The 17,933-nt window shown below is 33.0% G+C and overlaps 1 protein-coding gene across 2 annotated transcripts; it reads left to right on the top strand.

Annotated features, from left to right (window-relative positions):
* The first annotated feature begins 2,024 nt into the window (after nucleotides 1–2,024).
* On the top strand, nucleotides 2,025–16,370 carry LOC134272887 (sphingosine kinase 2-like). Of its 2 annotated transcripts, none has more exons than XM_062755060.1 (6): nucleotides 2,025–2,415; nucleotides 10,419–10,568; nucleotides 11,538–11,632; nucleotides 12,565–12,680; nucleotides 13,473–13,693; nucleotides 14,348–16,370. In XM_062755060.1, the coding sequence occupies exons 1-6, from the start codon at nucleotides 2,031–2,033 to the stop codon at nucleotides 15,181–15,183; spliced, it is 1,803 nt and encodes a 600-aa protein (XP_062611044.1). In that variant the 5' UTR covers nucleotides 2,025–2,030; the 3' UTR covers nucleotides 15,184–16,370. The 2 variants fall into 2 exon arrangements, with proteins under 2 accessions (XP_062611044.1, XP_062611043.1); XM_062755059.1 differs by lacking the exon at nucleotides 2,025–2,415 and adding an exon at nucleotides 8,343–9,216.
* The last annotated feature ends 1,563 nt before the right edge of the window (nucleotides 16,371–17,933 follow it).

Here is a 17,933-nt window from a genome sequence, read left to right as displayed (position 1 = left end):
AAAGGCGTTATAATGCCTTTTTTCGCGTTGTTACGCCTTTTAAATTTTTTTTCTCTCTAGATTGATCCTAATAGGCTTTCGTACCTAGCCTTAGATTGAATCAGAAAAATGTGCTATTTAATGCCTAAACTCATTTTGAAAATCTTACTTTAGCGTTTATCAACGTTTTTGCAACTGGACTGCAAAGGGGGGGGGGGGGCTCAGAGTTAAAGCACCAAAAACGTACAATTAAACTTGAACATCATATTTTATAGGTGAGGGGAGAGTGATTTTGAACTTTCTTCGGTAATATTAAAGTTGTTAGATGTCACTTGTCAGGAAAATTTTGTATTTTACTGCCACTCGGTAAATAAAAAAAAAACACACACAACATGACAGTTCGACTGAAGAGCAATAAAAAAGTATTGTGTGTGTGGGTGGGTGGGGGGGGGGGAGGGGGTTTACATAGAAAACCATATCAAACAAGATCTGTCTGTGAAATACTGTCAGATGCTCCCGTAGGACAGATTTCGCGAAGGTTAAAGTTTCTCAGTTAAATTCTTTAAGGGGTGAGAATTGTTGTTAAGACTGAACTTGTTCTTAATGAATATACATATGTGCCCTTGCACCAACTGTTCAACATTGATGGCCAAGGTTAAAGTTTCTCAAAAGAAGACTTAACTCTAAGGTCAAGGTCATTTTTTTTTTGTATATCAAAGGAATGCCTTGTCACATGGAATATGTACCTGTAAAATCAGTATGAAGGTCCAGGTACTAACTGATCAAAAGTCACGCGATTGTCAAAGATCAAAAGATCAAAGTGGGTTTTACTCAAAGGTCAAGGTATAAATATTTGTATCCATGGAAAGGTCTAACCACAATAAATACACATGTGGCATATGAAAGCCTTAGCACCAATTGTTCAAAGGTTATATCTAAGGTTAAAGTTCGGTATCTTTTTGAAAATTGGATCAAAAAGGTCAAGGCCAAGAGTTCCAATAAGTTAAGAAAGTCCTTGTCACAAGGAATACACATGAATGTGAAATATGAGTCATAAATTATGGCACGCCAAATTCACAAAAATGAGATAAACCTAGTTTCACATTTGATAAACTAGGTTTATCGACTGTAAACTATAGTTTACAAACCGTAAACTATAGTTAACGATTCGTTAAGTATAGTTAACGATTCGTTAAGTATAGTTTTCATCTGTAAAACTATAATTAACGGTTGTTAACTATAGTTTACGAATGCTAATCTAAGTTTATCTGTCTGTAATAAGCGTTAACAATAGATTTTGTTGATAAACATAGATTCACGTTTGTAAACTATAGTTTACAATCGTAAACTATAGTTAAAAGTTGTAAATCATAGTTTCACAAATCGTGAAACTATATTTATCAGATCGTTAACTATAGTTAACGGTTTGTAAACTATAGTTTACTATAGTTTACAAATCGTGAAACTGTATTTATCAGATAATCTATGTTTTGCAATCGCAAATGATTGTTTTCAGTGTTAAGTATAGTTTGCGGTTGTGAAACATAGATTATCGCGTTAACTATGGTTTACAGATGTGAAATATAGATTAACGTTGTTAACTATAGTTTACAACCGATAAACCTAGTTTTTCGACTGTGAAACTATGTTTAGCTCATTTTTGTGAATTTGGCGTGCCATAATAAATTAAATAGCTCTAACCATGCAAGCAAAAGTTGAAGGCAATATTATTAACGTTTTTGCGGACAAACAGACAGAGAGACAGATGAAAGTACATAGAGAAAAAAAGTTATAGTTTATTTGTTAACAAATTACTACTTTTTAAGCATAAAACAAATATCGGTAACTAATTTGGTAAAAAAAAAATCTAATTTGTAAAACAAATTACTAATTATATTGTGTTAAAACAAATTGATAAAAGATACTGGTGCAGTCCTAATACGCTTCCGTACTCACTCAATAGCTAAATAGATGTATAAGACAAACAGCGCCAATCTCTCTCTCTCTCTGAGAAACATGCTATCACGTGACCTATCACATGATCATGCAAAATGGCGAGGAAGTGCGAAGTGCTTCTGAAGGAAGAATTCTCGTTGTTTCCTTTCAAAAAATCAAAATATGCAGTGGAACTTACTCAGAAGTGGATCTCATATAAAAATACAAGAAATGAATTTGACGAAAATCATTACATACACTTTGGTGATGTGATTGGATGTAAATGTCGAAAATCAAAAGCACACGACGTGTCGTGTTTTCTTACAGTGTATTATTATCCCATCTGTCAACGATCGTACAATGGAAAAAGGACAAGAGAAAAACAGACAGTGACGTTTGATATACATAGTTCTAATGTTTTCGATGAAAATTTAAAGATATGTTTCCGATGGAGGAATTTAATATTGTCTTTGTCACAAAGTGCAAAAGTTCACAGAGAAGGTACGTAGAAAACAGCTGTACTAGAATTATCTCTTTGTACGAATGTTAGAAAGATTTCAGATCATTGAAAGATTCTGTAAGATGAAAATTAATTTTTGTTTCTTAGATCTTTGATTAATTTAGGAGAAAAATGCATATCTCGGTGTAAATACAATAGAATATATACGCGAATACATACCTGGGTAATTGAATTATAACCCCCTCTAAAAATTAAGTTGATCTTTTTCTGGAAATCAATATCCCATTTTCATAATCAGTTATGTAAATATATATGGTGTATCTTTTATTATTATTATTTTTCACCATTTATCATGGGTCGGAAACTTTTTAGCTAATAAATGAATGTCCATGATTGATGAACTTGTTACAGGAAAGGTGAAATAAATAGCAGTACTGGAAATTGATTCAGGTGCTCTACCAACCATGGCATACCCCTCTTTATATTGGGTTTGCCCTCAAAGACAAAATCCAAGTTCTTTTTTGCCCCAGACAGGACTTTCACTTGCAAGTTAAGGGGTTTTCATTTAAAGACACCAATTTTGTATCAGGAAAGGAAAATATGTATGGCTTGACTTGGAATCAAACCTGGGACCCCTCACCCTGTATCACTTGTCAGGTGCTCTGCTGATTGAGCTACTTATAGGCTTAAGTTTTTATCTGTGACCCAAACCGTCCATTACCAACTGTTCATAATTATTAATGTATGTATCTATAGATAGTAAAATGAATTGTGATTATTATATATTTGTATTTTTTGATGAATTATTCTAAATAAGTCATTTTGAAACAATTAATAACCTCAATTTGTCTACTGCTTTATTTTTATCTGCCTAGTAACTACAAGTTCTTGATGTATTACATTTGTTTCTTTATTGAAAATGATTCCAAACAAAGACTCAGTATTATAAACAAACATCATTTGATTTACCTGCAGTACATTTCTAAGTGTTATTTAAAAAATTATGATTAAAAAAAAAATTAAATTATGAAGAACCTTAATGACATAGAAAAACTATTTTAAGAAAAACTGTTCTATAATAAATCATGTCTCATATGTATAGCATTGTCTACACGGGATTTCCTTAAAAAGATATTATGTAACTTTTTCTCAACACTTGCAATTCATGTAATGATCACTGTGCTAAATCTTATTTTCAATTAAAGCCTAACTTGTTAAAAAAAGTCAATTCATGGAAGTCAGAACAATGTAAGAAGCAGATGGGCATTCACACGTCATTAATTGTTGCTAAAAACTGACATATATGCATTCGACAGCTTTTGTGTTCTCACGGTTGACCATTATTAGATAAATACATTGGTACTATATAATGCATTCAAATTATCAAAAAGTAAAACATTTATTTGGTTTTATTTTATTTTATTCGTAAAACATCTTGATGTTCGAGACACGTACTGGGTAAATTTTGCTTGCTAATAAAAATGATCATGATCAAGGGAAATAATAAGAGTGCATAAGCTAGGGTATGCTTTTTGCGAGATTGAAAAATTCTATCAAAGTTTGAATGGACTGAGATAATACCCAACTTAAAGCAGTTATCAAGAATGCAAATAAACAAGTCTGTCTTTATCCAAAAAATCAACTGGATGATACATTTAACTGCTTCAAGGTCATTTGGACAAGGTTAAAGCCTATAGCTTTCTTTATGATGCTTCTGTACATTATATCTCTCTTAGTTATTTGAAGGTCTTATTATTTACTTGTCTTATTCTACTTGAAAATGGTATATTCACATAATATGTAATATAGCATTTTGTGACAATGCTTTGGTATTTTGTGACATTGCTATAATGGTTTGGACTTTTTCTGAGTGGTGACAGACATCACACCATCTGTCATTAGCAACAACAAAACTGTTTATACATGCCTATATAAAATTTACCAGGGTAATTAAGTTATTGAACAAAAGGTTGCTTGATAATTTAGCATGGACCCAAAACAGCATATAAGACCCAAAACTACAGTTTGTACAAATTGGGCCAAGAAGCATATAGTTTGTTATGATGACCAGATTGTATTTTTTTTTTGTAGGAATAAAGTTATTTTGACATTATGTCTCATGGATTTGGCAATGATTTGTCATTTTTAAATATGGTTTTGAACTTAAAGCTGTGATAAGTAATTGTTTTCATATGCTTTAATCAGTGTCTGTCTTTTAGGTTGTATTTTGTCCTATTTATAGCACAGAATGATCTATATTATATTTTTGATCTAGATTTAAATTTTTGTTGGCTCAGTATCAAATGGTCTACATATCAAATGGTCTACATTCCTGCCATAGTGAACAAATAAAAAAAAGGAATGAGGAGAAACATTAATTAAGTTTTACACTGATGAATTAAGGGCTTTGCTCTGAGGTTGAATGGTAGTTAGCTGGTCTGTCTGTTTGTCTGTCTGTCTCTGTGTTAATGCAGCAATCTTTTTTCTGAGTTGTTGGATATTAAAATACATTTTATTTCCCTTTGACTCATCTGGCTTTGAGTCTTGACTTAAAGAGTGCCTGTAGACAAAGGAAGTGCATGAATTTAAAGTTAAACCAATATTCTAGATCAACAGTCTTGAAACAAAATTAAAAAAAATATATCTGTGTAAATAATCTCCCCTTGACTCATCTGGCTAATACAGTAATACTTCACCAAAAAGTACTATTCGGTAAAGTATATGTACTAATTTTGAGCTAAGTTTCAGAGGTCAAGGTCATAGCAGTCTCAGATTTATGTATAAATTCCTTGTATGCATCAACTGAACCTATCTGAATAGGAAAAAAATTCTGGGTAAAATCGTTGTCCAGAACATATTTCAATCCCCATGGACCTATTCCATCTATAGATTGCTGCATTTGGATAAAGGGTAAACAATGACCTTGAACCAAGTTTATGGGACAGAGGTAAAAGTTCACAGTAAAGATCTTTGAATATCATTGTGAACATTTTTTCTTCCTGTGCTCTTCTGGGCATCATGTGTTTTATACATCACCTGACTTTTGCTTCATATGAAACACTGGTAGGTATTATTATCCCCCGCTTTCACGAAAGCGAGGGGACATTAAATCTCATTCGTCTGGCTGTCAGTCTGTCTGTCCGTCCATTACAAAAACTTTAACCTTGCCCATAACTTTTGATTTAGTGGAGCTATGACTTTCATATTTCACATGTGTATTCCTTGTGACAAGACCTTTCTTTGGGTACCACCAAATTTGACCTTGACCGTGGAGTTTGACCCACTTTTACACAAAAATTTTAAAATTTTTATTTTGACCGTAACTTTTGAACGGTAGATACTAGGGCTTTTATATTTCACATATATATTCTTTGTGGCAAGACCTTTCATGGGATATCAACAACTTTGACCTTTTGACCTTGACCTGAGATTTCTGTACTTATGAAAAAACTTTAACCTTGGCCATAACTCTACAATGGTAAGGGCTGGGGCTTTCATACTTTACATATGTAATCCTTGTGAGAAGTCCTTTCATGGGATAACAAGAACTTTGACCTTCTGACCTTGAAGTTTGGCCCATTTTTAAAAAACTTTAACCTTGGCCATAACTTTTGAAGGGTTAGGGCAAGGGCTTTCATACTTCAAATATTAAATCCTTGTGAAAGTCCTTTCAATGGATATCAAGCACTTACACCCTTTGACCTTGAAATTGGAGTTTGACCTACTTTTTAAAATTTGGGTACCAATATATTTAATTTGCATTTAAGAAAAGTTTAATCTTCACTTTGTTGCCATACAGGGTCATCAGTGTTTCACAAACACATCTTGTTCCTTTTAACTTTTGATTGAGAAGAGATAGGGCTTTCATATGCCTTGACTTTCACGATTGACCTTATTTTAAAAAAAAAAAAATCAACTTTGGTGATAATTTCTAAATGACATGTAATATGGCATTCATATTTGACATCTCACGCACAAAGACACCGAAAGCGGGGGGCCACAATTCTTTGAATTTGCTTGTAGTATTTGATTCAGATAGGTTCAGTTGGCTAGTAAGTATGCATTCATTGTAATCATCTTTTCTTCCCTTGCTCTTCTGGGCCTCATGTGTTTGATACATCACCCAAAGAGTGACCATTGGTAAAGGTAAAAGTCAAAGGTCAAGCAGATTTCTGTGTAAAGTCCTTGTTGTGAGCAAATTGCCTATTCCCCTTTTTTAGCTCACCTGAGCCGAAGGCTCAAGTGAGCTTTTCTGATCACATTTTGTCCGTCGTCTGTCCGTCCGTCTGTAAACTTTTCACATTTTTGACTTCTTCTCAAGAACCACTAGGCCAATTTTAACCAAACTTGGTACAAAGCATCCTTGGGTGATGGGGAGTTTAAATTGTTAAAATAAAGGGCCATGTCCCCTTCAAAGGGGAGATAATCAAGAAAATACAAAAATAGGGTTGGGTCATTAAAAAATCTTTTTCTCAAGAACCATTGAGTCAGAAAAGCTGAAGCTTATGTGGAAGCATCCTGGGGTAGTGTAGATTCTAAATTGTTCAAATCATGACCCCCGGGGGGTAGGGCAGGGCCACAATAGGGAATCCAAGTTTTACGTAGAAATATATAGGAAAAATCTTCTCAAGAACCTTTGGGTCAGAAAAGCTGAAACTTATGTGGAAGCATCCTAGGGTAGTGTAGATTCTAAATTGTTAAAATCATGACCCCTGGGATTAGGGCGGGGCCACATTGGCACAATAAGGAATCCAAGTTTTACATAGAAATATATAGGGAAAATCTTTAAAAATCTTCTTCTCAAGAACCATTGGTCCAGAAAAGCTTAAACTAATATGGAAGCATCCTGGGATAGTGTAAAATCTAAATTGTTCAAAACATGACCCCCCCGGGGATAGGGCGAGGGCCATTATGGGGAATCAAAGTTTTACATAGAAATATATAGGAAAAATCTTTTGAACTCTTTTTCTCAAGAACCATTGAGTCAGAAAAGCTGAAGCTTATGTGGAAGCATCCTGAGGTAGTGTAGAATCTAAATTGTTAAAATTATGAACCCTGGGGGTAGCGCAGGGCCACAATAGGGAATCCAAGTTTTATATAGAAATATATAGGAAAAAATCTTCTTCTTAAGAAGCAGTGGGCCAGAAAAGCTGAAATTTAGGTGGAAGCATCTTAGGGTAGTGTAGATTCTAAATTATTAAAATCAAGATGGGGGTGGTGGTGGTGGTGGGGGAGATAGGGGGCCACACTAGATATAAGAAGAGGGGAAATCTGGTAAAGAACTGCATCACCAAAGTTACTCAGGTGAGCGATGTGGCCCATGGGCCTCTTGTTTATTTGAATATTTTTCTGTCACATAATTCTGGTGGTGTTCATCAGCTCAATAAATTTCTGTATTTAAATTAATTAAATCAATATTTAAAATGAATTTTTCCTGTTACTTAATAAAAGAGAAAAAAAAGAGATGAATAACAATTTTTGAAACTAACAAGAGAAAGAAAAAATAAAGAAAAGAGTGAATTGTTTTGGATAAATGGTATCCTTCAGAACTTTTTTTGTAATACTTAAAACTTGGATGTCTCTTCTTACTAATTTTGACCATTGGCAAATAGGAATGAGAAATATTTGCTCTATGCAGTGATGAAAAAAATATTAAATTTTGTCTCAATAAAGGAGAAAAGTTTTAAAATATCAAGAAATTTAAAAAATGCTTGAATAACTTATTTTATTTATACGATCTTGTTTTTGCCTTATTAGGAGACTGATTTATATGTCTATCATTTTTTGACAAACATCTGTGATTGATAATCCTAAAAGAGATGACAAAATCACTCATATTTCATGTTCTAAATTCTGTTCATGGGTGTAAGAGGAGTAAATATTTACAAGAGGGCTGTAAAAAATGGTCTCAAATGGGCAATCAACCAGAAAATGCAATAACTGTGGAGGATAAAATCCTTATATTGACTGTGAATTAATACTTTAACAGTAAACAAGATCCTATATATTAACCCTGAGCACATTTAAAGGGATGTATTGGCAATATTGTTTTACCTGGGCTTGCTATGGAAGCACTGGTCACCAAAACATGAGTGACCTGAACTGTCTATATTGAAGAATGAGGTGAAAATCAGATTGATTGACTATTGATCATGACACAAGGATCCCGTATTTCACTGTCGATTTTTGGGGGAATTAGCTTATCTCTGAGCATGCTTGTGCAGGAAAAAATCTAGAATTTAATAACAGTCCATGTAGACCTATCTCCAGGATCAGGAAGCGGCGTGGTGACAACACAGGTTCATCAGTGATGCTACTTATGTGAAGAGGATGTGTATTTATATATAGTCTATATATGTGTAAATTACTGCACAGTCTGCATACTACAACCATGGAACAGAATGATGTTCTTCTGCAAGGAAAATTTTCCATTTTAGGCAAACCTGGAAAAATTTTCATGGTGGAATTGACAAGTGAAAAACTGAGGTTTCAAGATTTGAATGGCAAAAGTAACGAATATGAGGGTGTGATTGATATAAAGGATGTGATTGGATGCCGTATTAACAGTGGTGTAAACAAACAGGGCAGCGGTAATGTGTGTAACTGTGTTAATTCCCACGTTGTGCGGGACATGGCAGAATGTTTGCTTTCTATTCATTACTGTCCTAAGACGAAGAAGAGGCTATTTTGTAAATCCTACTCTCGAGAACATTGCACCTTAAATTTAGCCTTATCACATCACCCGGATTACGATTCTAACAAAATTGTCTGTGAGAAATGGAAGAAGACCATTCTTAGTCTTTCTAAAAACAACAATAATAATCATATCACAATAGAAACAGGTATTCTTCTGAGTGGTCACATAAAGTCATGCAATGAACAGGTCCAGCACAATAATTAACCTGATAAAGGTATATACTTGATAAACCTTATAATGCATGTTAAGTTCTCAAACAAAAAGGAATCAGTATAAAAACATGTCATGTGAGGAGACATTCTTTTAATTATGCTGTCTTTTTGATACCAGAGTGCTTTTCATGCACGAGTGGAAATCACTGACAAAAACTCAGAACTAGACTTTCAGTATTTAATTTTTTAAGATTTTTTTTTGAATTTTCATTACATAAAATACCTAATTGATCAAGGTATTTGTAATACCTAGATAAAGCTATATAGCTTTATCAAGCTATATACCTTCATCAGGGTATTGTGCTGGACCTGAAGAAATGAACTAAATAATAAAAAATTTGAATGAATTATAAATTAGTATGCATTATATACAGCCAGAAGTTTAGCCCCCATGCATATATATGCCCAGGGGAAGGGAGGGGAGGGATATTGGACGGCCCCAAAAGGATAAAGAATGTTTTCCTTTTTTTTCTACAGAAGGAAAAAGAATCTTTACCATTTTTAAATGATTTATAGCTTAAATCATGCTTTGCTGTAAAACAAACTTCTTACACAATTGTTTATTGTCTCTGTCTTTACTACTTAATGTATTCTCATCTTTGAAGACATTCATCTTAATTTTACTCATCTTTTTACCTGGGATTTAGTGAAATGATAAATGATGTTTATTAATTGCAATGGGAGTCATTTATCAACTCAGAGTAATTGCAATAATCTATTCCATTGGACACAGTCCATTGGTAATATGATGAATATGGAATGGCTCATCAACCCTTAATCCATTATCTTGATTAAGAAAAAATACTATGACATTTACATTAATTATACATTGACCTTGATCACTATTAAATATTGATATATTATGCATTTAACACAAGGACCTATAGGTTTTTGTGATTGTTTGTTATCGTGATATATACTTGAATATAACTTATATTGCTACATATGCAACATCGTTAATAATGCATTTCTCTGGTTGGAATTGTACTTCAAGAATATATTAATTGCCAAATGTCTCCCCTCATCCCCCAACAAACACAAGCACACACACCAACCACTTGAAAAGAGAAAAAATAAACATGATGAAAATATTCTTAACCAACATAAGAATAATGGCATTTGTACATATTTTCAGACTTGGTGAACTGTGAAGCACCTCTACAAAGGAAGATACTGGTGTTAATCAACCCTTTCAGTGGTCCAGGGAAAGCCCGCCAGATCTTCGAAAATGGCGTGTCCAGTATGCTGGAGGAGGCAGACATTTCCTTTAAAATGGTCATCACAGGTAAGTTCCGGAATGCACTGAGTGTGTCAGTGGTTGTCTAGGACATTACAGGGATATAGTGGAGGCCAGTATAACACAGATCTAAATGAAATTGTTGACATATAAGTAGGAAAGATATACCAGTTATATTATGGATTGATGCATTTCTAAATGTTTGCTAATCTTTGTAAGGACCATCTTCATCTAAGCCTAGGGGATCTGATATGCTACTTGATCTTTTAATTGCTGGGCAGATCTGTGCGAAGTTTACATTTTACAATGATGTTTTGCTGATTCATCACAAAAACAAAATTCTATGAGATTATTGTGTCAACGATCTACTTGGAATTCACTTCCTGCTAAACTATTCTGGAATTTCACAGTGTAGAGTAAAATTGTTCATTCAGATTATTGTGAATTGTTACAACAAATTGATCTTTGTCACAGATGATAAGGAGATATATATAAGTACAGGGTTCAACAAGCTTAATTTAGGTGAATGTATATAGATATTTTAGAATAAAGTTCTAAGAAGTTATTATTCACCCACAAAAGAAGTTTGGGGGATATAAGAATCACCTTGTCCCTCCATCCCTCAAACAATCTTGTATGTGAGCTGAAGATATGTTAAAAACCTTGACCCTAGGTCATTGTGGCAAGTTCAAGATCACTAGAGAAATTAGATGTGTAAAATTCATGTCAAGTCTAAAGTTTTCTGATGGAAAATTTTTGGAGGTTACATGGTTACTTATGATTGTATGATGGATCACTTTTTAAGCAAAGTCAAGGTCACATTTGAAACTTTATATGGACACATTTAAAAAATGCAGCAGGGTGTAATTTAAATTATGAGTTCATGCAGTCACAGTGCCTTTTATGTTTTTTTCTTAATTTATTGAGTAAATTGAGGCATGGATTTTTATACATGAATTTTTATCCATGTGGTTAACTATGAATTTTTACTTTCATGTTTTTTTTTCACTTTGATAGAGTATGCTGGTCATGCTACAGAGATGATGAGGAGTCTAGATTTGTCTGCATGGTACGGCGTTGTCATAGTCTCAGGAGATGGACTTATATATGAAGTACGCAAAAGTTACATTACTTATTTTACTGTTCATGAAACTCAACCTGCATTTGAATACATTTATTTATTTGCAATACTGTACAGCAGGAAATTAACTCGCGGAGTTAATTTTCGCTATATTCGCGGAAAATGAAATTCCGCGAATTCAACATACAGTGAATAATTCTTAAAAAGTTTTATAGGGATTAATTGAAATTTTATTATTTTCTGTGATTAGATGTAGACTGTCTTTATAATTATGCAAGTGTCTGGATCAATTATAAACACGTAGTTGTTGCTGTTTTTAAAGCTTATTAATGAGTTAATTCATTTCTATAGCTAACGATTAATTTTGCCATCTAGTAGACGTGCGATGTAATTATTTAATAAAACATGCTTGTTTAATTTCACCCGTGCGTGTCACTCAGTCATTACCTTTAATCAAGGCATTTACTTAGTAAACAGGGTAACGACAATTAGTTAATTTCAATTATATGATTAAAAGTTCAACATTTTTACTACGGTATAATTTTTTTTCTGATTTGGACCTGGAAATAAAAAAAATTAAATGCATAGCATTATTTTCACTTCAAATCGGGATCAGTCCGGTTTTTCGTTATTATGCAATCGGGATCAAAATCGCCACAATATATAGACTTTACTTTTCTGTCTGATATGCGCGATATACATTACAGACTTTAATATTATACTACAGAGACGAGAAATAGCAGTTCACACAATATATACCTACAGAAAAATGCTTGCAAGTACTGTTTAAGAAATTTATGGTTTTTCCTTTTCCGCGAATTCAAACTATCGCGATTTGCTGAAAATTGAACAAATCGCGATCTTTTCCGACCGCGATTTTAACCTGCTGTACAGTATAAAAAAATTATCAAGTTATTTTTTCCTGAAGTTTTCACTATTTGACCTTGACCTTTAACCTTGCAGGTAATCAATGGTCTAATGAGCAGAGGTGACTGGGAGGTGGCGATTAATTTCCCTGTTGGTTGTTTACCCGGTGGATCAGGGAATGCCCTGTCTCTAAATATAAACTATCTAGCAGGGTAAGGAGGAAACAGAAAATAAAGCTCTGACCTATATCTGTAGGATCATAGCATACTTAGTGCATGTACTCATTTTCACCTTTTCATTAAATATAAATATAACGAAGGCCATGAACTGTACATTTAACATGTTTAATGTGTAAATATTTGTTCTAATGACAGATAAGTGACATACAGGCTGTGGTGTATTGCTATATATTAGATGATATACTAAGAGTTTAGTACAAAGAAATCATATCATGGTCTGACAGTAAAGGTTCTGTAAAATTTATTGACCTAATTTTTTTTATGCAGACTGATCAGCTTTTGCTTAGATTGTCATATTTTGATAGAAAAAAATACAGAAAAATTAAAAGTTTATCGCCAGTATCTATTAGGATAGTTTTTTTTCTGAATATTGCCTATGTCAATCTTGATAAGAAAATATTTAGTATATTAGCATTTATTCTTCTTCTCAGATAAATAATCATTAAAAAAATGTTGGAGTGTTCTTCAGGTTTTTTAGTATGATACCATAACATGATTGAGATCATTATGAGTGGCATGTTGTAAATCATCATAAAATCTAATGGGGACCCTCAATAACACGTTCATATCCCATTCAGAACTACTTTTTTTAAGTAGCTCCTCTACATCGATTTCATATTTTGTAGAATTTTATAAATTTGATTTATTTACTGAACTCTGAAGCATCTTATAAAATTATACAATGTACTAAATCAAGACGGGAAATCGGCATCATAATTATACATGTATCATAAGTGTAACAATAGTAAAAAAAAATTTTTTCAGTGAGCCGGTAGATTTGAATCCCATTCTTCACTCCACCTTTGTGTTGATTAAGCACCGTGTGATCCCTATGGACCTGGTGTTGGTACAGACCCCGGGGAAACAGATGTACTCCTTCCTGTCTGTCACCTGGGGCTTAGTGGCGGACATCGACTACGAGAGCGAGCGACTGAGAGTCCTAGGAGCTTCCCGATTCACCCTCTACTTCATAAAGCGAGTTGTCAGTAAGTATACTCAGCTCTAACACTGAAAAAAAACAAGGACATGGACACTGAATATTTTCTCCTTTATTTCTTAAGAAAAACCATTGCGTTAATCACTGCATGAACTACATTAGGTATATCGCCTGTACAGATTTCTTGATCAGTGGCTGTTCCATCAATGAAATGTATAAAGACGTTCGCATCATAAATACAATAATTAAACTTTTTAATTCTTCTTTAAATGATTATTTAAACAGATATAAATATAAACAATGAAATGTCTTTCTTTGTTTGTTATTACTGGAATTAACGGTCGCAGCTATTGCAGAAAAAATTTACATAACCCGCTATGTATTTTTTCTGCAACAGCTGCTTCCGTTAATTCCAGTAATAACAAACAAAGAAAGCGTTTTATTGTTTAAATGAAAAATTATAACAGATTACGCACAATCATTCCAAGTTAAAATGAAAAGTTTTACGTGCACATTACAAAGATGCTGCTTTGTTGCACATATTTAAAAGTGATATTCAATTACCGGTAAGGTAAAATTTGGGAACAGAGAAAATTTGTCAATTATGACACATGACGTTGCTTATAATCAATCAGAGATGTTATGGAGATACAGTAAATGTGACGTGTGTACCTATATTACATAGAGCTTTCTTTTATTTTAGGCCTTCGGAAATACAGAGCTAAGGTTTCATTTCTTCCCGTTACCCCTTATGACCCAGGTGCCAAAAATCAGAAAGAAAGGACGGTAAAATGTTCCCGACCGCGACGATTTACGATGATAAGAAACTCTACAACACAACGCAACATCAGTTCCTCCGTATACGAGAACGGTGTACAGGGAGTGTACAGAGAAAAGTCCTCTTCTCACTCCTTACCTCGACTCAGGTCCAAATCCATGCCGACCGTGAAAACCGTCAGTGAAACAAATGGAGACATATCAGGATACGAGGAACACGACAATGTGATGTTTGAACCGGACGATTCAGATGAATGTTTTACTTCAAGTCTGCCCAATGGTGATCATGTAAAAGATGATAATGTTAGTACTGGAAGTGAAAATATATTTGAAGAAATGGTACAGACATTGAACAATGATGGAAAACCCCTTCAGGCGCCCCTTTTGGCACCTCTTGGGGAGGAGGTTCCATCAAACTGGGTCACAATAGAAGATGAATTTATCACGGCTTGTGCCCTATACCAGCCCTATCTAGGCCCTGACAACTTGGCATCACCTGAATCGAGACTGAATGATGGACAGATTCATCTTTTGATTATCAGAGCTGGGATCCCCAAATCGGCACTTGTGAACTTATTCTTGTCTTTCGAAACAGGGGACCACATAAGTTCACCGTACGTGGAGATGGTCAAAGTATTGGCTTTCCGATTGGAGCCAATGGGAACTGAGGGCAATATAATGGTAGATGGGGAACATGTGGACTATGGACCAATTCAAGGACAGGTGCTTCCTGGGATAGCAAGAATTATGGGAGTCCAATGACCACTTCCTGTGATAGCTAGGGGCCATTTTAATACATGTATTAATTTTTGCTGCACTTTTTCAATTCTTAGATAGGGTTTATTTAAATTCATGACAATTTAAAGGATTTTCTTTAAATAGCTCATCTGGATCCTTATTTTCAAGGTCATATACAGTAAATTATGAGAAATAACTTGCCTGAATCTTTGCAAGTTCAAAAACCTCATTAAAATGCCTGATCTCTTACAATTCAATGAAATGAGGTATGTGTATAAGCTGATTACAGTTTCCTTCAAGGGAAATGAATACAGAATAATTAAGGGTACAAGTGTACTGAATTTCATTTTTGTGATCATCGTTATTGTGTTTACGTCATGTATTTATTTCATTGTTAATTTATTGATTTATAATTAAACAGATTTATGTGTGTTTATTTTGAAAGGATTAATTATGGATGAAAGAAACATTAATGTTATTTATTGACAATTATTTGTATATTGTGTTATACTTTTAATAGACTTAATATAAAGATTTTTAGCCCTGTGTTGAAATGAATGATAATTAACAAAAAATTGCACAAATTTTATTAATATACCAGTTGGCGAGAAAACCACCAAAATTGTTTCTTAATTTTACAGATTAAAAGTGTACCCCGTAATTCTCTGAAAAATTTTTGGTTGACAGAATGTCCACTGATCTGCAGCTAGAAAAAATCAAAAAATTTCTACTAGTCGATCACCAATCAACATTAAAAAAAAACATGAAAACATGTTGGATATATATGTACTTACAATTGAAATGTACATGTATTTTTTAAATATAAATAAAGCATTGATGAACAAGTGTAAAATTAGTCATTACACTTATTGTTTGTAGAATTAGTAAAATTCCATTTATTAGAAGGATTTGTATATTGCAATCAATGCAGGTAAAATTAACACTTTCATAATATTAAAGGTTCAATTATAGTTGCATTTTAATAATATTCAAGGGGCCATGATTATATAGGAATATGGGACCACCACTGTAGATTTATGAACATTTTCAAGTCAAGTGTTTAGAAAAAAACTGAAATGGGATCATGCCATTAAAATAGTCTGCTCGATTTTGATATTTTTACAAACTCATATGTGTATTTTTGAATTTTTTTTGTACAGTACATACTACTGTATAAGTAGTATTTTTAGCAAGGATTTAATTTTGGCATTATTAGCATTCAATCACTAAAATTGAATATGGCTAAAAATTAATTGCGTATTATTTGTAATAGCTTCTTTAGTTAGCATTTTAAAATCGCTAAAATTACTTCTTGCTAAAAATAAAATACATATGTACCAGATTTTAGGTAGAAATTGCTAAATTTGCGTCTCGCTAAAATTTCCACTTATACTTGTGGAGGTACTAGCAGTTAAGCCTAAAGGAAAAACAAAAACAAAACAAGCTCCTTTTTTTTTTAAACTTAACTGATGGACCTTAATTTTTTTTACACCAACATGAGAAAAATTCTTTGTTAAATGGGGAAATGCATGTCTGAAGTTTTTCTTATAAATTCTATGATTTAAAGGTTGTAAAGTAACTATTTTAATAGCAGTTTTTAGAGCTATTTGGTAGATTGTTAATTTTTTTTCCAAAAATATTGCTATAGAAGAAGAGAACTTTTAACAGCTAGACTTTAAAGTAGCATTTTAGATTTGTTCTTTTATGTAATATAAAAAGTTAGAAATAAGATCAAAACTTTACCTATCCATCTTTTTTTTGTAATCATGTAAATATTTTTGAGGCCTATAAAATGTGCAAGACTTGCTTGTGTTTTTCTGCTGTCTATATTTTTCATTTTATAGCATTGAATTTTTTTTTTATAGTCAATTACCTAATCAGTAGATTTAGGTTTGCAGGAGAAATACATGTTTATAAAAACAAACATTTCCATGACAATTTTCTGTGATAGATTTAGATAGATTTATATACATTATTAACTTCAATATGTTGACATGACATAAAGATTGTTCCACATAAGCCAGCAGTACTAATATGTTAACTATTATAACAAGGTGCAGAATGATGTGGGAGGAATTGTTATCTTGGTGCTTGAAGAAGCTCATTATAAGTGTGTAACATTGCTATCTTTGGAAGTTAGTTCATTGTCATTGCTTCCTTGTTTAGAAGTGCTATTTGTATCATTGTCAATAGGTTAATATAGTCTTAACAAATTCTGGGCATTATAGAAGTACATGTACTTATTTATGTATACAAAGTGTAGTACTCTGAAAAGGATAAAAACATCATTTTGTGAATATATAGGCAGTTGACAATGTCATATTTCAGACCACATTCTGGTCATGAATTTATGATACGTACCATATAGTAATGGTTAAAACGAAGCAACATTATTTTCAAACAATTATTATAATATTACATGTAGATTGAATTTAGAAGTCTAAGAAGCATATAAAAATTGAAGTATTTATGAAAACATGCACTTTCTCAAGAAAAGAGTTATGATAAAAAGATGTATCAAAAGTGATTTGAAGCAATTTGTACTGTAAGGGTTATTTTCGCACAATTAATGCTTCAAATTTTGAAGCTTTGTGAATAGATTACATCCATTGTCTGTAAGGAAATCTGAATACTGTATTCACTGTAACATGTATATGATGATCCAGTTTAATATCTTTAACAGGGTTGTCCCTAAAAAAAAAGAACAAGGATATCTGGGATATCTTCTCTAACATGGACTTCAGGGGGTCCAATATCAGCTAAAATAGCCTGGG

This window comes from Saccostrea cucullata, unplaced genomic scaffold (assembly GCF_032062105.1).
Source record: "Saccostrea cucullata isolate Sc308-1 unplaced genomic scaffold, CSIRO_AGI_Scuc_v1 ctg154, whole genome shotgun sequence".
Classification (NCBI taxonomy): domain Eukaryota; kingdom Metazoa; phylum Mollusca; class Bivalvia; order Ostreida; family Ostreidae; genus Saccostrea; species Saccostrea cuccullata.
The sequence above is the reverse complement of the archived record's forward strand: the minus strand, read 5'-3'. Positions and strand labels throughout refer to the sequence as shown.